Genomic DNA, 21,029 nt, shown 5'->3' on the forward strand with positions numbered 1-21,029 from the left:
CTCCAACACCTCTGACTGACCTGCAGCTGAAGGCCTCGCACTTCTTCTTCTGTACAGTTTTCTCAGAGTAGGATACACTGCACGCCATATGCCAAGTTTCCAGCCAACAGCTCTTTGGGAGTCACCTTGTTGGTGCAAAAATACAATTTTATGTCCATTTAAAAATGAAAAACAAAACAAATGTTTTGTTTGTGACCTGCTTTTGAGCTTAAAGATACAAAACTCGGCTCTTTGGTTAGTCATCTGTTATGTTAGGACACAACACTGGTTCATTTCTTGAATTAGGAGTCTTCTTCTGCCTGAAAGATTCATAGGTCAGATGTAGTGGTTCAACAAACCCAAAAGCCCTTCCTCTGAAAATGGTGGAGTTTAAAGAAATTAGGCGTGGTTCACGACTTCTGCACAGAAGCACACATGGTGGTAGTAACTTCTGACATCTGTTTCATGGCATTTTGTTGTGTAAGGTTCAGCAGGATGAAGTAAAACCACTCATAATCATTGGTGGTCTGAGCTTTCTGATTTTCTCTTAACATCTGTGAACATACAAAGATCGGAAACATAATCCAGCTCCTGCTTTTGAACCCTTTCCAATCGTAGCCCGACCTCACCAAAAAAGAAAGAAGAGCGTTCAAAGCTCTAACATGCAACCCATCATTACTCTAACCTTCAAGAAGAAAACAGAGAATGAGGGAGGTGGGCCAGAATCAGGTGAAGACAGAAGGGGACTCCCCGCTGTCTGAAAGCTCTCCACCAGCTGCTGCCTATAATTATCCTGCCATCACTGCTATATTTAACCGCACCTCCCTGCAGAAGACACGAAGGCTTCATCAGCCACCGGGCGCGCTTGGTTTTCGCCTCTCAAAGGTGTCAAAATTTAATGTGAAGTAAAAACACTTGAGATGAGATAGGAAGGAGTTTGAAACCTGCCACCGGCCCAGCTCGAGGTTCAGGCTGGAGCAGATGTGCAGCTTGGAACCTCTGAAAATCGTTAGGTAGAAGGACCGGAAAAATGGTGAGAAACTGGCCAATGTTCAAAGACCCTGGAAGGCCTTCGGAAACCTGAAGAACTGTTGTTCTGTCCGGCTCCTTCTTAGCACGGGTCATAAATAAGCTGAAGCCCTGACGAGAGGCTGGGAAACCGTTCATACAGCAGGAAGCGCTGTGTTCTGGAGCCTCGCTGGTCAGGCTACACGATAATCGATGGGTCCAACATGGCGGACTTTCAGCTCGCTGAGGTGCTCCACCTGAAGCGTCACTGACTGTTACAGCTGCGGATGAAGCGGACTCGTCGGGGTCTCTGCTGCATCCATGTGGCCGGCTGAGATCCAGGATGTGGAATCAGCCGAGAGCCCACTTCAGTTTTATATTTCAGATTCAGAGCATCCTCCCTGTGCTGGCCACGTGTTCGGCTTCTTCACTCGGTAGCACGTCTTCAGACGCTCATTTAGACTTTATTCATGCTGTCGCACTGTCATACCCATATTTATATGTAATCTTTAAATAGTTCAAAGACTATAGTTAAAACACGCTGAGGCATTTTTAGACTAAAATTCAGCGGACTTGTCACGGACTGGAATCTGCTGAAGCACAGTTTGAATGCACTTTTACTTAATACCGTTATAATCAAATGAATCAAATAATAACATCATGGATATGACTGTGTTTAATGAGCACTGTGCTTGAGGCCTTTGACCATCAGAAACTATTTTCAGGATTTATTTCCATCAAATATTCAGATTGTTGGGATGATGAGCGAGTGAGAAACTGAGGGACAGATTATTGACCCGTCACCACTGCCCCCTGCTGGGCATTAGGAAAGACTGCAGCCAGTGCATTCATACCTCCAGGTGTTTAAGCATGGATCAGTATCAGCTGTGAAAACAGGTCCAGATGTTTGTGTGAAGCTTTATTAAGAGGCCGGCTCAGAAAACGGACACATGAAGACGCAGAGGTTCAAACATCATAATTTAATGCTAATTCAGCTACAGCACAGTCTAAACAACAACTTCACGGTTCATGCAGGATCAACATCTACAGCAACATCTGGCCCGTTCCCTGCGACAAGCGCCACCAAGACCATGGCGGTTCACCTCAGGGCAGCGGCGCGCGAGGCGAACCCGAGCCCAGCTTATCGGCCTACTCCTTCTAACACAACAAAACAACCAACACGGACACGTGGTACCATCGTTACGAATCAGAATGAAGATAAAAAGCTTGACGAGGTCCTTTAAATTATCGCCAGCTTGTCCAAACACACAAACATTGGAATCCATTTCCGGAATGGCGTCATCTGAAAATTAGGCAATAAAATAATTAGCATAGCAACCTGTACATGTCGGCTTGTACCTCATTATTATTTTTAAGCAGTAGAAAAAACAGCATTTTGGTTTTCAGGTGGATCTCATTGTAACAAATACAAAAAGTGTTTAAAGAAAGTTTCTCTAAGGAGACGTGACGTTTGACCCTGTGAGACGTAGCACAAAGTCAAAAACAAAAAACACGCCTGAGATACGAGTCGGCTCACATCTGAGGGGCACGGGGCTCCGGTGGTCCCTGATAATCCTGTAGTCCCGCTGCACAGCGCCCCCTGGACAGTTAAGGCGGTACAACACATGCGTGACAAAGTAAACAAAGAAAAACAAGAGAAGTTGGCCAAACGTGAGCAGCAGTGCATCATGGGAATTCTCAGCATGGCAACGTCCACAACACGCGTTCATTAAACCTTCAAAGTGGATTGCTTCTGCTCATTTCCAGCTCCACCTGTTTGTCATTACACCGCCAGCGTAGCTTTGCATGATTCACAGTTCAAAATCATCCTCATTTATCTGATTCTGCCCTTCATGCAGAGCCTCGCTGCCTCCAGCTGAAATCAGCTGCTTTCCCTTCAAGGCCTCCTTTTTGTTTCTTTTTCCGATTGGCCAAAGTCAGGAAGCCTGCTGAGGGGCAGTATGAGCAGAACAGCTCTTCTTCATCACATCTGTCGCTTTCACAGCGAAGATTTAAAAGGATAGAAGCGTGGCGCACACAGAATCTGACTGAGAACCATATTTCCAGATAAGCGCTGATATGAAGCTGATGAGAAAATAACATTTTTAGGGAAGATTCACAGTTTTGACTGAATTTTAAAAGCTGCTTTGGTCTAATTAACCGAGCAGTCTGAGTGAAAACCTCCACACCCGAGTCCTGTTAGTTCTGTCTCCCAGTTTTCCCCATTTTAGTCCAACATGTTGTCATGACGATATGATGCCAAATGTCTGGATTATTAAAGCGTCCTTCACAGACAGCAGAAAACATGGACGCGGCTTCCTGCTCAGAAAAATGAATAAACCTGGATTCTATCTAAAGGCCACCAGATGGCGACAGCTGCTGCTACAAAGGCCTTGTCTGACCTTTGACCTCTCCTGCTCGGTCACTGATTTCGGCCACACTAAATAAAAATGAGCTGACTGTTTTGTAAATCTCATTTACGCCACATTTCTAAAAGGAGGATTATATGTGGAAGGAAACTGCATGCTCATTGGCTGGCATCAATCACAAGTTGTTAGCCAATGAGCATGCAGTTCATAGTAGCTACGTCCATGTTTTACAGCTTTAATGAACAAATTCAGCCAATCACAGAACAAAGATTTAACAAAAAATTAATTCGCAGTGAAGTGGTCATGTGACAGCTTCAGTCACATGACCGTTTCACTTCAGAACAGTTCTTCCAGCCATGGCTTTAGCTGCTCCTGCACCTCATCACTTCAGGACATTTCGAGTGTGTAGTTTCAGTCCGAGTGTTCACAGCAGCTGGAAATCACGTGACCAGAAGCTCTTCTTCCATTAGTACCGACTCCGATCAGCTCGCCTCGTTTTCTGGGTTCCGCCTAATGTGCGTTGGGTCGAATCTCCCGTCAGGTCATTAATATGTGGCACGAACGCCACAAAGGTGGACATGTTTCAGCAGAGATGAATCCACAGATCAGCACGTGCGTGTACACCAGAGCCAATCAGGATGAGGGTCGCCGCCCTCGTGTGGGCGGGAGGAAGACGGACGAGAACCGCAGCTGTAGCAGGAATGAGCTCTAACGTGGCCGAAAAACTAAAAAGGAGGCGCTCCTGCTGTGCGTCTCACCGGGCGAAAACTGAGACAATCGTCACTGTTTGCGGTGTGGACGTCCGGAGCGACGATACAATCAGAGAAATAAAGTTTCCACAGTGTTTCAGAGTCTGAGAGGACGGCAGCAGCACGGCCGCGTCTCCACAAACTGAAAACCACCTGCAGACGGGAAGCCAAAGGAATGAAAGGTGGAAAATAAGGCCCCTCAGTAATGTCGGGTTATTCCAAAAAACGAGGGAAAATAAGAAGAGGCACCAAAAAGTCGAGATATCAAAAATGCAGTCTGTGGTACGAAAGGTCGAATTTTATAAAAAACAAGATGGAAAATTAAAAAAATCATTGAAAAAAGAAAGAGCAGCTACATCATCCGGGACGACGTTCCTGACGGGAAGTGCCCGAGATGCTGCTTCTGCCTCCGACCACGCTTCGTCTTGTTGCACCGCCTGTAGGACACAACAGGAAGTGCACGTCAACATTAAACTCAGCTTTTATCAGTAAATGTAACAATGATCTGCTTCACGTGCCCCCTGTAACTCTGAGGGGAAGAAAAAACTAATCAAGCTGGTCGGGAATATTTTCATTTCCCAGCTTCCCGGCAAAATGTAACGTTAGATCATGTGATCATCTTTAACCGCCAATAGGAGTGTTTCTCTTACAGCAGTGACCCTGCAGATTCCTGGTGTGTGCAAAACTACTAAAACCTCTGTCACCTTTGTGTACAATGACAATAAAGCGCTGTTATATTCTATTCTATTCTATTAGATGTGGGATGGGGATAAACTCCAGGCTTTCAGAGGTCCAGTTATTGAATGTTAGACGTTTTTTTATTGGAAAATGTCTGCCTCACTTTAAGTGAAATCACGTCAGCGCTGCTGGTCTGTGCTGATAACGTTTTTTACAGCGTGAGGTAAAGCGATGAAGAGGCTGAGCACGTGGAGGCATCACAGGCAGCCTGCTGATGTTTCACCATCACTCACCACCAAAGAAGTAAAAGGAGGTGTTGGTTTCAGCAGGAGCGTATCAGGTCTGCATGTCTGGGCTGCACTTTGAACCTGACAGACTTGTTTGTTTTTTCTTCACAGCTCTGGACGGCTGGTGGTGAAACTCTGCACATTAATGGTTTTATGGTGCTTTGCTTCATGACTGAGTGCTGCTGGGGTGTGAGCGCCCCCTGCTGGAGGCTGGAGGGCTGAAAGCCACGATTCACAGCCTGACACACAAACACCTCCAAACTTTCCTCTGCGGTGATTTCACACATTCTGGAAGCACTCGTGTTTCAGAAACCACAAAAATCATCGTTTACTGATTTAATGGCTCATTACTCACTCGGTGTGTAGCGAGGACCCTGATGTGATCCGTTCTTTAGGACTGTTACTGAGCCGGAAAGGTGTGTGTGTCTGTGTGTGTGTGTGTACCTGGTGAAGCACATGACCACGGCCACGATGACAGCAATCTGAACAGCTCCGATGATGGCGGCGATGAGGACGTAGTGCAGCTTCTGCCCGCTGGGCACCACGTACAGGATGTTAAAGTCCAGCAGCTGCTCACACTGCTGCCCCCCGTACGCATCCTCACACCTGACACACACACACACACACACATGCACACACACACACACACACACACACAGAGTCAGCGTTACGTGTGGAAGTTTCACATGTCGAGAACGTTGCTCATGAATAAAAATAAAAACTCCACACTGACAACAAGAACGTGATGTTTGTGATTGATCATCCTCAGTGACACACACACACACACACACACGCACACACACACACGCACACACACACACACACACACACACACACACGCACACACACACGCGCACACACACACACACACACACACACACACACACGCACACACACACACGCGCACACACACACACGCACACACACACACGCACACACACACACACACACACGCACACACACGCACACACACACACGCACACACACGACGTTGTCTTTGTTCTCACAGCGAACACAGATCAAGATTTTCGTGTTGACAGAAAAACTTTAAATCTTTAAAGACACAAAAATCAGCCGGTTTCAGACTTTTATTTTTGAAGAGAGGCGGGGCTTACCTGCAGGTGGGCAGGTTCTGTCTCATCTCACAGATACCGTGTTCGCAGAACTGGGAGTAGTCCTCTGGACAGGGGGCGGGGCTGTCCTCAAACCCCTCCCCCTCACCAGGCTTGGGGACAGCTGGAAGGAGAGAAGAAGAAATCTGTGCTTTAGGATTTGTGTTGCTGTGAGACAGGAGCGGGCACAGTTGGGGGCGGGACTTGGCCGGGGGTGGGGCTTACCGTAGATTTCTGTCTTGGTTTTGATGCTGTCGTCTTTCCTGTTTTTATCTGAAACCACAGAAGAAGAAAAAGATGATGAGACCAGAGAAAGCGTCTAAAGCACCATCATCAGGACCACCAGGACAGGAGGTCAAATGAAGTGAGGCCTAGCACGAGATAAAGAAGGATTATTTTAAGCTGTGAATCATGCAAAGCTGCTCTAGCTGAGCTGCAGCTCCATCTATAACATCACATATGTGAGGAGAGATCTGCACGTCTCCGTGACTTTGAGCCTCAGACAGTAAAATGTTGAAAGTTTTTCATTCAGCTATAATTTGATAATGTGTGCAGTGAGTGTGTGTTCATGTTCATGTGCTGATTTCATGGGATTAGAATCAGATTCCAGCTCGTTTCTGTTCAGACGGTCCATTCTTGTCTGAACGATGGGGAAATATTTATAAAAGGTGAGTTTCAGCACACGAATGAGATGAAGAGTCAACGTCCTCGATCACATTTAGTCCCCGAGTGAAACCCGACAGCGTCAGATTACAGAGAGCATCGCTGATCTCAGACCAGCTTCAGCGTCCCATCAATGAGGCGTTACAGCGAGTGTGCGCACGCGTCCGGCTCACAGTGACTGATGAGAGCGAGCAGCGAGGAGAGAGGCTTAAATACAGGTCAGTGACTCACACACACAGACACAGACACACAGACACACACAGACACACACACAGACACACACACAGACACACAGACACACACACAGACGCACACACACGCACACGCACACACACAGACGCACACACACAGACACACACACACACACACACAGACGCACACACACACACACACACGCACACACAGACGCACACACACACACACAGACACACACACACACACACACAGACACACAGACACACACACAGACGCACACACACGCACACGCACACACACAGACGCACACACACAGACACACACACACACACACACAGACGCACACACACACACACACACGCACACACAGACGCACACACACACACACAGACACACACACACACACACACAGACGCACACAGACGCACACAGACACGCACACACACGCACACACACACACACAGACGCACACACACAGACGCACACAGACGCACACACACACGCACACACGCACACACGCGCACACACACACACACACACAGACACACACACACACACACAGACACACACACACGCACACACACACACACAGACGCACACACACAGACGCACACAGACGCACACACACACGCACACACGCACACACACACACACGCGCACACACACACACAGACGCACACACACACACGCGCACACAGACGCACACACACGCACACACACACACACGCGCACACACACACACAGACGCACACACACACACGCGCACACAGACGCACACACACGCACACACGCACACACGCGCACACACACACACACGCACACACACGCACACACACACACACACGCGCACACACACACACACACACACACACACACACAGACGCACACACACAGACGCGCACACACACACACACACACACACACGCTGGTTTCCATATCTTAGTGAGGGCATCTTATTAACATAATGGTGACCCTCAGCCTGACCCTAACCCATCTGTAACCCTGACACTAAAACCACACGATGAGTCTCAAAAACAAACTCATCGGGCGTTTTGTCCCCATAAGGACTGTTGGTAGCGTTCTAATTTCTGGTCCCCACAAAGATATATAAACGTGTACTGATTCCCTCACACACTTTTCTGGCCTCAGGCTGAAGCTCCGTCAGCGCTGCAGAGACGTTTGCCCGTCTCGTTGGTTCTGAACCGTTCACAGCTTTAATGTTCATGCGTTCATATTTAAAAAGCTACACAAAGATTACGCTCATGGTTATCATGACCTGGCTCATGTGTATCTGATGTGTTTTGTTGCGCCATGCAGTTTCTTTACTGAACAGCATCGATCACACGGGAGCTTTTATTCTTCAGCACTCGAGTTTTAATCAAACACGTTTTTTTTTTCAATCGTAACATTTGAAACTGTGACGCTGGGTTTTTGGACGATTCTGAGATCTGCTGGTTAAACTCATAAAACCACACCTGTGTGGACAGACCACCTCATTTTATTAAAATGAACATCTGAATTATTTACTTAAAATCCAAAAATTCATTAATTCATTCATAATAACTGGAACGCAGGCTTCTAGAGTCGGCGTGTCAGATGTTTTTAACCCGGAACAACTCGAGCCGAGAAAACAGAAGGAAGTCCAAGTCAAAGAAGGAGAAGAAGAAGAATCAGTGAAGAAAGAAGAAGACAAAGAAAACAAGGAAGATGAAGCAAGTGAGCGTTTAACAGAAAGGAAAGAAGAGAAACAAGGGGAAAAACAAGGAGGAAGATGAGCAGCAAAAAAACAAAAGGTGAATAAAAAATAAGAAGAAGAAAAAATAGAAAAGAGGAGGAAGAAAATTAGCAGTGAAGAAGAAATAATCTGCAAAGGAGAAGAAGAAAGTGAAAAATCTGAAGAAAGAAGGGGAGGAAAGGAGGAGAGAGAATAAAAGGCAAAAAGGGAAGAAAATGAAGAAGATGATAAAAGACGAAGAAGAAACAAAGTTAGAATAAATAAAGATGTAAATAAAGAAGAAGTGAAGAATAGAATAAAACTGTACATGTACAAAGAAAAAGAAGGACAGATGGAAATGAGAGAAGGGGAGGAGAAGAAGAGGAGGAGCAGGAGGAGGAGGAGGAGGAGGTGGAGGAGGAGGAGCAGGAGGAGGAGGAGCAGGAGGAGGAGGTGGAGGAGGAGGTGGAGGAGGAGGAGGAGGAGCAGGAGGAGGAGGTGGAGCAGGAGGTGGAGGAGGAGGAGGAGGAGGTGGAGGAGGAGGAGGAGCAGGAGGAGGAGGTGGAGCAGGAGGTGGAGGAGGAGGAGGAGGAGCAGGAGGAGGTGGAGGAGGTGGAGGAGGAGCAGGAGGAGGAGGTGGAGGAGGTGGAGGAGCAGGAGGAGGAGGAGCAGGAGGAGGAGGTGGAGCAGGAGGTGGAGGAGGAGGAGGAGCAGGAGGAGGAGGAGCAGGAGGAGGAGGTGGAGGAGGTGGAGGAGCAGGAGGAGGAGGAGCAGGAGGAGGAGGTGGAGCAGGAGGTGGAGGTGGAGGAGGAGCAGGAGGAGGTGGAGGAGGACAGAACAAAGAAGAGAAAATGTGGAGCAGGAGGTCGTGGCATTAAAATGAGACCAGCTGTTTGTTCAGCCAGCCGCGATAATCAGTGTGTGTGTGTGTGTGTGTGTGTGTGTGTGTGTGTGTGTGTGTGTGTGTGTGTGTTGAGATCATCATTCAAAATAAATGAACTGAGACATTTTCCCTCCTGACTCTCATCTTCCTCCTCCTCTTCCTCCCGTAGCTCCACCCCCCTCCTCCATATTTCCTCCTCTCTCTCCTGCTCTGAGTAGATGATGATGATGATGAAGATGAAGGTGATGGATGAAGGAGTGTTTGCTGTGATGCTGTTACCATGGCAGCGTCCGACGTGCTTGATGTCGATCTTGAGCTGTTTGAGGCAGGACACCTCCCGGACGTGGCAGGGCGTGTCGTAGGTGACGCCGTCGCTGCCGCACACCGGGTTGTCGTTGTGGCCGTTGCACACGATGTTACACATGCAGCTGGATACACACACACACACACATGCTCGTTCAGGCTCACTCCTAACACTGAGTGTGTGTGTGTGTGTGTGCGTGCTCACATCATATCCTCAGAGTCTTCATCACACTCGGCTCCAAACTTGCAGTTCCCACATTTGGAGGTCTTTTTCCCGCGGCCGGAGCCTTCGTCGTCTGCAGACACACAAACGCCGCTCAGCTCGTCTGCTTCAACTCAGAGACTTAAAAACACTCAGAAACAAACCAGAGCAAACATGAAGCTGTTTACCTCCATCTCCAGATCCTGATCCAGCATCTGAGACACACACACACACACACACACACACACACACACACACACACACACACACACACACACACACACACACAGACACACACACGTTCTGAGGTTAGTGTCACTGGCTACAGGAAGTTAACTTTAACCTGCTGCTGCAGAGGTGTCATAACAGGCTCTGTGTGTGTGTCCATACTTCTGGACTCATTGAGTAGCTTTGCATGATTAACAGTTCAAAATAATCCTTCTTTATGAAGACGAGCATCACACAGATGGCTGCCAATCAGTGCTCAGTAACATCCAATTAAAATCCTTGAATTTCACCAAACCTGGAGCTCCGCCTTCCTGGATGCTCTGTTACTACGGTAACCTCACAGCAGCCATATTATTGGTCACATGATGTTATTAAAAGTGCTCTAAAGGGCTCCAACAGCACAAACACGGTCATGGTGTGTCACCATGCATCTGTCAGTCAAAGAGGCCACGCCCCTAAGAAAGCTAACATTAAGCCTTTAAACATTTTAACATGGAAGTCTATTGGAGCTGACTCACTGCTGCCTCTGCCCTGAAAGAAAGATGCTTCAATCACAGCAGTCACACATGTGTCCACTGCACCATCTGGGACTCTTCTTGTTTCGTAATAACACAAACACTAAATCCTGCTTCTCTGTGCTGTTGTGTAGCAGTGTGTACACCTGAGACTGTCACCTGTCTGTCTGTCCTGCACTCTCTCTCTGTTTCTTTCTCTCTGATTGTGGAATAAAAGTATGAACATGTGTTTATAAGTTACACTTGTGTTTGAATCCTGCAGCTTATCACACATTTGATTTCCATGTGTGACGACTGCAAGTGTCCAGAGTGAGGACAGACTGAGGGACCCACTGCTGCACATCATCTGTGAGGCTTTGCACCCCTGATGATCCACCAGGACAAACTCAGCAGAGGAAGAGGAGGAGGAAGAGCCAGCAGCAGCTGACAGATGGAGAGAATAGACAGACTGTTCCCTGTTTGTGAAGGACTGCTAGGAAAGTTTAACATAACTGTCTGTGCTGAATCAGTCTTATTAGGTAATGTTCACATAATGTGATCATCCCAGTGTTTCCAGTGTGGGAGAAAGTACTCAGAGTACTCAGGGCCTTCAAGCTACACACTATGAAAGGCAGCAACAAGTTTAATGTTTTTTTATCAGATTACAGGACTCTGATTTAGACTCTGGGGTTACCTGTGACTGTGTCCACCTGTTCACACATTAATCACAGCGAGCGTCTGAAACCTGAAGTCTGCTTATTATAAGAAGCAGTGAAAGGCTAAAGAAGAGGGTGAGTTACCGTGGTAACAGGGCCCCTCTGACACGATGTTGATGGCTCTTTGTTTCTTGCACGCCGCTCTCCTCAGGAAACACTCGTTCTGGTACGTGTCTCCGTTGGAGCCGCACACGGGGACGTACTTCTTATTGCACTGAAACACAAAGTAACTTTATCACAGCACTCAGACACACACAGGGCTCTGAGGGAGCCTGAAGGTAACACCTCATTCACGATGCAGGCAGGCTCGCTGCTGATTGGTCAGTGCGCTCCGGTCTAACCAAATTCAAAAATCTGTGCACAATGCCAAAGACAGCACAGTTAGCATGTGTAAACAATGTGCACCCTGCTGTGTGACCAGCTCACAATGATCACGTTTCAGAAGCTTTAATCACATCTGTAACAGCAGCTGTAACACACACATAAAAAAAGCTGTGATTGGTTTCATTCAGCAAGCATTTAATAGCACTGTGGAGACTACACCTGAGCACTGCAGCCTGTAGGGGGCGCCAAGGTGCAGAAGTGAGTGTGTGCAACTCACGTGGAACTGACAGACACACTTGATGTCGGCGCCATTCTCGCGGCAGGTTCCTCCAAAGCGACACGTCCCGGTGTCGCACACGCGCAGGTCGCTTTTCTTCTCTGACAAATCTGGAAAAAAACAAAGCGGATCATTCTTACATCACAGCTATCGTCCAGCGATTTCAACTAAACAAAACTTTGCATGAAATAAAAGTGGTCAGTCTGCGGGATAAACCGAGTCCTGGTTCAGCTCTGAGCTCTGTCCTGCTGACAGGTCTGAGCTTCAGCTGATGCATGGCTGGTGTACAGAGGAGCTCACGGTCCACTCAGATCATCAGTGATGATGATCACTTAATCACCTACAGTGAACAGAATTCAAACAGGAACAGGCTCAGGTGCTGCTACAGCTGATTGAACAGGTGCCACCAAAGGTCAGGCTGGTGTGAGTCCCCTCCCTCACTCTGTGTCTCTACTGTGCTCACATGAAGGCTGACGATGCCAAAAATAAAAGGACGAGCGTCTGTCTGTGATGGGGGCGTGTTTGTGAGGATCCCTCCTCTGAGGAGCACCACCCCCCGTGCCCCCAACCACCACCAACCACCCCCACCAGCTGTGGAGATATTTCAGTTTGTGGCTAAAACACACACACACACACACAGAGTGGGAAACTCTGATAAAACAATACAGCTCCACTGACAAACACACACACTATTATCCAGGGTAGTAATTTCCTGATGGCAGCTGATTGGTCGGCAGCCCGCAGGCTGGCCAATTAGAGCTTGTAATTACAGAGGCCGTGACCTCAGCTCCCCTGTAATTAGTAAATACCACAGTGTGCTGAGGCAGCCACATCAACCTGCTGACACACACACACACACACACAGCGCATCCTGGGAGAACACACTGTTTTTGTTATTGTGCATGTGTGTGTGTGTGTGTGCGTGTGTGTGTGTGTGTGTGTGTGTGTGTGTGTGTGTGTGTGTGTGTGTGTTGTTAAAATGACTGTCTGAGAGCCAGAGTTACGTTGCAGTAAACTCTGCAGTCTCTCTGAGTTCAGCAGCAGCTCCATCATAGTTTACTGGTTTTTCTTCCTTTACTGGTCTCACGCTGAGTGGAGCCACATCATTGGTCCACTCTTTAAGACGTGAACTCAGAACAAGCGTGCGCTAACAGGAACTAGCAGTCAGATCTGGGTCCTGCCCGAAGCCTCAGCGTCTTCAACGCTGCCATCTTGGTGATTTTCAAACGGGACTTGAAGAGGGGCGGAGCTGACTGTGGAAACAATGATCTCATTGGCTAACAACATGGCAATGAGTGCAGCATCTATAATCTGTCGTTCTAACACTAAGAAGAAACGGCCATCCATGGAGCTGCCACAGGCACAGACAGGTACACGGGCCTGTGTTAATGAACGGGCGTGACATCATTTTATCTTCTGGCAGCTGATTGGTCCCTTAGACTGAAGCCAGGGTCCTTCATCAGGTGATCAAACAGTCAAACACACGCACACACATACACGCGCATCAGTTGCATCATCAAGTGTCGGCAGCTTGTTTATGGAGTCGGTGTCTGCAGGGACCAGTCGGGAGGCTCTGTGGGAGTCACAGCGGGTAACCCCGCCCCCACGGACGACAACCTGCACACAGGTGTTAGTGGAAGGAGAGTGTGAGGAGAACGACAGCAGCAGGAGCAGAGAGGGCCGTCTGCACGTTTCTGCTGGAAACAAAGCTCAGCGTGCAGCAAACATGTGCTCAGTGTTGCCTCTTTGCTCTACGATTCTATAACAGAATGAAACAATAGCGCCAGATAGAAATAAGGAAAAAACACTCATTTTATTTCTATTAGATCTGAAAATGTTGCAGGGATGCAAGTAGGGATTAAAACCGCAGGATGAATGGTTACCGGTGCTGGAAATGCAGGCGCTTGATGCAGTGTTTTGATTTTGCTGCCACTCGTACCCACAATGCAATGCGCGTAAGTCACGTGGTTTGTCGATCTCTATTAACACTAACTAACTTCAATCCAAATCAGCTGTTAGTTTAAAGTCACCACATGCAGCTGCGGATGATGGTGTTTGTATGCCGTGTTGTGTTTGCTGCATTTTTAACGTGCTGTTGTGCAGCTGCTAACTCGGTCAGGTCCCTGTTGTACGAGCTTTGATGTCAGCGGGACTAAAATGAGCATCAATCATTCATAAAGTCACATGTTTGTAAGGAAAGACCTTCAGACCTCTGTGAGGAACAGCAGGTGGGGGGACGGACTCGAGCCTCCAGGTGAGCTTCAGTTTGTGCTTCAGCTCGTAAACAGGAACCATTAAAGAGTCGCGCTGACTTCCACAGAGGTGCAGGTTGGTGTTAGGACGCCTCCAGCCGTCAGTTTGATGTTCGTCATCACAGAGTTTGTCCTGACCGAGTGAGACGCAGCGCTGCGGGAGCTGAGGACAGACTAACCCTCAGCCTGTCGCTGGCTTCATCGTCTCCACACCAACAGCAGTAAAACACACCTCACTTACTTCAAAGGAAACAGTCTCCTATAACTCTGAGGTGAAGCCGGCGTCTCCAGGACAACCGCTAAAGGTCGACCTGTGGCCTGATCACGGGTTAAACCGCCCTCCACCCTCCGTCCCCGCCTCACTGCTCTCGTTGACTTCCTGCTGTCGGAGCGAGTCAGGAGCTCATAAAAGACGAGCTGAGGCGGGGTGGTGCGACGTGCCGGGAGAACATCAGTGACGGCGCTCAGGTTTAAAAAAAACCTTCAGAGCTTCTAAAAGTAGAACTCAGAGATTGTTGATTCTTTAGATCCTAAAAAAGTTCAGAGACTTATTTCAGCTCCAGGTTTCTACTTTTAGAGGAGAAAAGTTCAAAATGAGTTCGTGTCTGCACACAAACACCAGCTCACTGATCTGATCAAACATGTTTTAGATGGGAGGAACACATAGGGACTATTTTCAGCAGCGGATTAATCCACTATATGTCCATCACCCGTCCATCATCATCCACCCTCTGCTTATCTGAAGTCACGGTGGCACAGCTGGACAGCAGAGCCTCGAAGTCTCAGCAGGTTCTGGATCGACCCTGGGATCTCCTCCTAGTTTGGGGTGCCCAGAACACCTCCAAAAGGAGGCACGCAGGAGGCGTTGTATTCAGATCAACATAAACTAGAAGTTCCCTCCAGATGTGCGAGCTGCTCCTCCTCCTCCAGGTGAGGGCTCATCTCAGTATCACCTGCTGCTGCTGCACCAAACCACCGCTCCACCTGCTGCTGCACCGTTTTCCAGCTGTTACAGTGTTGCTGTAGCCAGCTGTTACAGCAACACTGCATCTCGTGAATGAGCTGATGAATCGTTTACTCTGTGATGATCTTTCAAAACTGCTGGTGTTGCCCTCAAATGTCAAACACACAAAAGCAGCGATGTTTTCCCACTGAGTGAAGGATCTGCACTGTAACTCACACAGAACTGAAATGTGTGCGAAATCAAGAAAATGCAGAAAAACACCCTGAAACTTCCACACAGCACTCCATCCTCACTTCCTCGGAAGCGTTTTACGAGCCACAGCTCGTTATCGTTCGTCAGGAGACGAATCAGCTGCTCGTTTCTCACGTTGACATGAACCTCCTGCACCTCCTGACAGCACTGCAAACAACAAGGAGGTCAGCAGGTCTGACCACGGTCCATCCACCTCACGACTCCAGGACCGGACCTGCCTCAGTCTCGCCTTCACTGAGTCCACCACAGGACCGGTGTTGGTCTCTTCAGCTAATGTTTACATTTGCATTATTAGGGGCGTGGCCACGCTGACAGGTGTGAGCACAACAGCCTCTGTCAGCGTCAGCTGGTGATGGCTGATAAGTTAAACCAGAGTTCACAAACCAACCACGGTGGTTTGTCCATCTTCTATTTACAGTCTGTGGCCTACCCGCTGTCTGGAGGCCAGATTTGACGATCTGCTGAGAAGCTACACAACCCAGCTCCATCACTGAGCCTCGCCCTGCTCCACCCTGTAATTAACCCTGAAATAGAACCTGGTTAAAGTGAGGAGTGGTCACACACACACACACACACACACACACACACACACACACACACACACACACACACACACACAGGAGAGCAACATGGCTGCAGCTTCAGCAGGTGAAACATCTGTTCAGCATCATTACATCACAGCTCAGGTGTACTACAGGTACTGACACACCGACGGAAACACAAATACGAGAAAGGCTGGGTCGCACTGCTCCGACCTCTGACCCTCCACAGAGCCCTTCAAGTGTAAGCAGGCTGTGAGTGAGCTCACCTGGGCAGTCTTCGGCCCTCCCGGGGCCGCAGTCCACACCGCTGCGGTGGAACGAGCTCCGGACGGCGGGGAGAACCAGCAGCACCAGCAGGCAGCAGAAGCAGGAGACCCGGAGCTCTGAAGCCATGATGGAGGACGGAGGGGGGATAACGGGGGAGGCTGGTGTGCGCGCAGGGAGGTGGATGAACACAAAGAGACACAAACTGGAGTAAAAGAATCTGTCGTGTTTTTCTGGGTCCTCCTTCACTAAGTCCTCACAGCACAAATCCACGCAGCGGGTTCTGATCCACGCACAGCTCACAGATTCCGTCCATGTGCTCCTCACCTCGGCTCTCAGAAATACGGAGCAGGGCTGCAGCTCGATCCCGGGATAACAAAGCCGAGCAGGACCTGGGGCTTCACAGCCGACCCCCACACCTCCTCCACCCCTACAGCCCGGACTCTGCCTCCATCCCCCAGCCCCGCTGCCTCGCACTCAAACCGGCGGGGAGAGCCGCGGACACACGAATCCAGGTAGAAGTGCCAGCGGCCTCTGAGCAGCATCCAGGCCGGGGCGCAGAGAGGGTGGAGCGTGGACGGATGAGGGTGGTTCGGCGGCTCGATCGGTCGCGACTTTTTTTGTCCTCCTGGTCTTTCTCCACGGAATCACACATTAACAAAGGCCTGCGTCACGTGACCTGCAGGAGACCACTCCCACTCACTCCCTCACACACACACACACACACACACACACACACACACACACACACACACACACACAGAGGTATCCCTGCATGCTTTGCAGCTGACCTAATCTCACCGACAATAATAATAATAATAATAATAACTGCGTCACAGCCGCTTTATGACTGAGTGGAAGTGTCTTCATGTCCGCTGATACCCCCTCCCACCCCCACCATAAATCACAGCATTGAGCGCGTTCACATGCTGACCTGATGGTGGCGCTGCACATTATAGGGGAGATCAACCCACAGCAGCAGCTTCCTCAGGTGTGTGAGGGCAGAGTTTGCTCGGTAGGTGACGTCTTTTCCCCATGATCGGAAGGTCGGGGGTTCAAATCCACCGAACGGTTCCTCTGAGGTGCCCTTGAGCAAGGTACGGTCCGTATACAGAATCAGGTGAGCACAGGGGTGTCCAACATATGGCCCAGGCGCCAGAATCGGCCCAGCAGACGCACTTTTACCTGTATTTTTATCAACTTTACAGCTCGTCCTGCTGATGAAGCCCCCACAGGCTTCCATAGTAAAAGTAACAGAAGTTCCTTCTTTTTAACGTGTCCACAGTAAAATAAAGAAACAAATAAACAAATGTTTATTCACCAAAACATTCTCTCTAAAGTGCCAACAAAGTGTTTCTGTAATTTTGTGTTTATTTTTTAAAGCAGTGCTGACGCAGTAACACATACAGCTGAGCTGCCCTCCTTCCACTGGGATATCGCAGGGACTGAACCTGAGCTCGTTTCCACTGACAGAAAGGGTCCAGATCAAAGTTACAGGGCTAAAAAACACATTTAAGCTTGGATCAAAACTACGAACAAATCTGTTTATGCCTCGTCTGAGAGTCCCAGCCTAAGGACCGAGTCTCTGCCCGAGCAGCAGGTTCAAATCTGTGAGGCAGAGGAGCAGAAACAGCATCAACACTCTGCATGTGTGATCTGTTTCTGATAAATCACTGCAGGAAACTCCAAAAAATGCATTCTGGGTAAACATTCAAGGCTCATGCCAGCAGGTGGGACATGATGACTACCTTTGACTTCCAGCTGAGTGTCCTTCTTCCAAAATCATTTTGTGGCTGTTAGCTTTGAAATGTGGAACAGCAGCGTGTGTTCTTTGCTACAGACTGGGAGCTTTGATTAAAAACTTCTGGTTCTGAAGGAGTTCCTGTAAATGTTTGAAGGATCAGAGCTTCAGCCTGTGACTGAAGTTTAGAGAGAAACTTACAGCAGCTGAATGATCTTCTTCAGAGGTAACGATGCTGGAAAAGTGAATGAACAGAACCACCTCTGTGTCCTCTCAGGTTCCCTAACTCTGAATATTGACTGCAGGGCTCATGATCATGGTGTAACCTTCACAACAGCAGGGGGCGCTGCCGCCTGCAGAACGAGACAGACCTGCTCCTTCAGACATAAATAATGATCCTGTTTAAAACGACAGAGGGTCAAACCGAAGGCTTTACTTTGACTGAAGGAGGCTGTAAGTGACTGACGTTTATTTATAAAGCACATTTAAGAGACTAGTGTAGATCAAAGTGCTTCACAATAAAACCGCAGTGCGGGCAGAACAAAGAACAAGTTCTACTTAAAATTGCATTTACACGGTGTCGTGCAGGCCGAATGAAAGTCCACGTGAAGCATCGTTTTAAAGAGGAAACAACGTCTGCGAGAACAAAGTCGGATTTTCACTTTTTTGTTTATTTAACATGTGACTTAAAATCGTATTATTATTTATTATGAACATTTTTGGCTACGACTGATGTAAAAACTCTAAAAATAGTAATAAGTAAGTAATAATAGCTCCTATTATTATTATCAGCAGTAGTAGTGTGACAGATCCACTGGTGTACACAGCTTCAGTGTGTCACTGTGGATGGTGGAGGACTGTGGGCTCAGCCTGCTCCTGTGAGACTGAATGAAGTGTTTCTACTGTTTCTACTGTTTCTATAATCTGGCTCTCTCTCACAGCGCTCGGTGGCTGCACAGCTGCAGATGTTCTGCTGTCGTCGGGCTCTTGGTCAGAGCCAGCAGCCCTGCACGGCCTCGCTTTGTGGGCAGTTTGTCTTATTGTGCCCCTCCTCACACGGGACTCTGCAGGGCTTAAAACGGGGCGTCATCTCCAGAGACACCTTGTGTTCAGAGCCTGTGCCGAGAACACGCTGGAACATCAGTAAAGTGAACGAGACGCTGGCAGCACTGACCCGAGACGCTCCTCAGTAGGCAGGCTGGGAGTGTGAGCGTTAGACGGAGGCTCGCAGACACACACGGACTGATCTTCAGCTCATTAACATGACAAAGTGCAGCTTTTCTCCGAGTGTGAGCTCGGCGTTTAGCCCGAGGACACATGCTTTCACACGCTGTACAGAGTACATTTAATCCTCCTCCTCAGGTCGGCATGTTTTCTCTAAGCCATCTGGGCTCATTAGTTTACCCTCCATGCTCCTCCTCCATTCCCAGCCTCCTCTCTGCTTCCTGTGTTTCCCTTCCTCCTCCTATTCCTCCTTCCCTTCCTCCCTTAGTGATTTGAAGTTAAACTCTCTTTGAAGAGAAACTAACAGAGTGATGCTGTGCCCTTTGACCCTGCGTAAACATTCATTCATCATATAATTATTTCATCCTTCATACATGAGCATGTACCGAAACAAGCAAAGGTAAAGCTGGGGTGAGGAGAACGCTCCAAAAAGACCACGGAGTGCCACTCCTGAAACTGAGGCTACACAGACTCACAAAACTGGACAAGAGAAGGTGGAAAAAGCTCTCAGCTTAGTGAGGATCCATCCTGCCAGTATCAGTGTCCACGCTGCTGCTGGTGTGATGCTGTGGGAAGATTTTCTGAGCACACTTTGGGCTTCATCATCATTGAACTCCACAGTCACAGGTCTCAGTCCAACGGCAGCTTTGGGACCGAACGTGAGATTCTCATCATGGATGCTGTGTGATGATGTCATCCTGTCAACATGGAGCGCTGAGAAATGTTTCCAGCACCAGTACCAGCATACCTAATAAAGTAGCTGTGAGTGTATACAGATATTCATCTGGTGGCCAGAAGTGAAAACACAAACCCTGAATGACTGAAGGAGTCGCGGGAGGCGCACTTTGATTACATCACTGATGTGGACGGGTCACACCTGTAGATAAAAGATGAAGTCTGCGTTTTATAGCCTCAGCGTTTCGTCTGCAGGAGAGAAAAGAAGCTGGAGTATCAGTTAATGCTAGCTCGGTTATCTGCACAGATACAGCAGCGCCACGCAGATACACAGAATATAATCAGTGCTCAGGACGTCCAATCAGAATCCTCAAATGTACTCTAGGATTTTCTGTTATTAACCACTGACAAGGTCATAGGACACGCCCCTAATCATGAATTGAAACAGGTGAGCTCCTGTACAGTTTATGGATCAGGCTGTGACCATCTGTGAGAGCTGACTGACCTCACAGCCTGTGATTCTGTGTTATTCTGATATTCAGTTACAGATGTGCGGCAGGACGGTTCAGTTGGCTGCAGATGTTTTAGTTATCTGATCAAACTGGGTTTAACTTTGGTTCCCAGTAACCTGCTGACGGTTTAGCTGCAGTCAGATCAGTCAAAGCTTGTCTGGTAAACAGTTCTTATAAAACGAATGCTTGAATGCTTAATGTGACAGCCTCCTGCTTTTACCTCGCCGCCCTCCCTCATCCATTATTTTCCGCTGAAAGCTCTCAGTCGATTAACCTGATTGCACCTGCAAACAGAGGCCACGGCAAAAAGGAAAAAACTCGTCATCTTTAATCATGTTTGAACCGCCCGAGAGCAGCGAGCAGCAAAACAAGCGAGGCAGCCGGGATTCAAGGAAAAAGGGGGAGGAGCCTTTGTTACAGCA

The 21,029-nt window shown here is 48.4% G+C and overlaps 1 protein-coding gene across 1 annotated transcript; it reads right to left on the reverse strand.

Moving 5' to 3' along the window:
* Positions 1-1,952: 1,952 nt before the first annotated feature.
* LOC147321554 (tomoregulin-1-like) lies at positions 1,953-17,137 on the reverse strand. The gene is made up of 10 exons (XM_086305544.1): positions 16,458-17,137; positions 12,182-12,291; positions 11,665-11,794; positions 10,331-10,357; positions 10,146-10,236; positions 9,917-10,065; positions 6,408-6,455; positions 6,186-6,306; positions 5,515-5,676; positions 1,953-4,542 (listed from the first exon to the last, which is right to left on the reverse strand). Exons 1-10 carry the CDS (start codon positions 16,582-16,584, stop codon positions 4,458-4,460), a joined length of 1,050 nt encoding a protein of 349 aa, XP_086161670.1. The 5' UTR covers positions 16,585-17,137; the 3' UTR covers positions 1,953-4,457.
* Between the last annotated feature and the right edge of the window lie 3,892 nt (positions 17,138-21,029).

This window comes from Aulonocara sp. 'chitande type north' Nkhata Bay, linkage group LG9, assembly GCF_057382095.1.
Source record: "Aulonocara sp. 'chitande type north' Nkhata Bay isolate Kocher_YH1m ecotype deep benthic linkage group LG9, A_spYH_male_GT1.1, whole genome shotgun sequence".
Taxonomy (NCBI): domain Eukaryota; kingdom Metazoa; phylum Chordata; class Actinopteri; order Cichliformes; family Cichlidae; genus Aulonocara; species Aulonocara sp. 'chitande type north' Nkhata Bay.

Coding starts and splice junctions, on each gene's coding strand:
- LOC147321554 (XM_086305544.1), bottom strand. CDS start 16,584: ATGGCTTCAGAGCTCCGGGTCTCCTGCTTCTGCTGCCTGCTGGTGCTG. Junction 11,795..12,181: donor AGTGTGTCTGTCAGTTCCAC/GTGAGTTGCACA, acceptor TTTGTGTTTCAG/TGCAATAAGAAGTACGTCCC. Junction 10,066..10,145: donor GAAGACTCTGAGGATATGAT/GTGAGCACGCAC, acceptor GTGTGTATCCAG/CTGCATGTGTAACATCGTGT.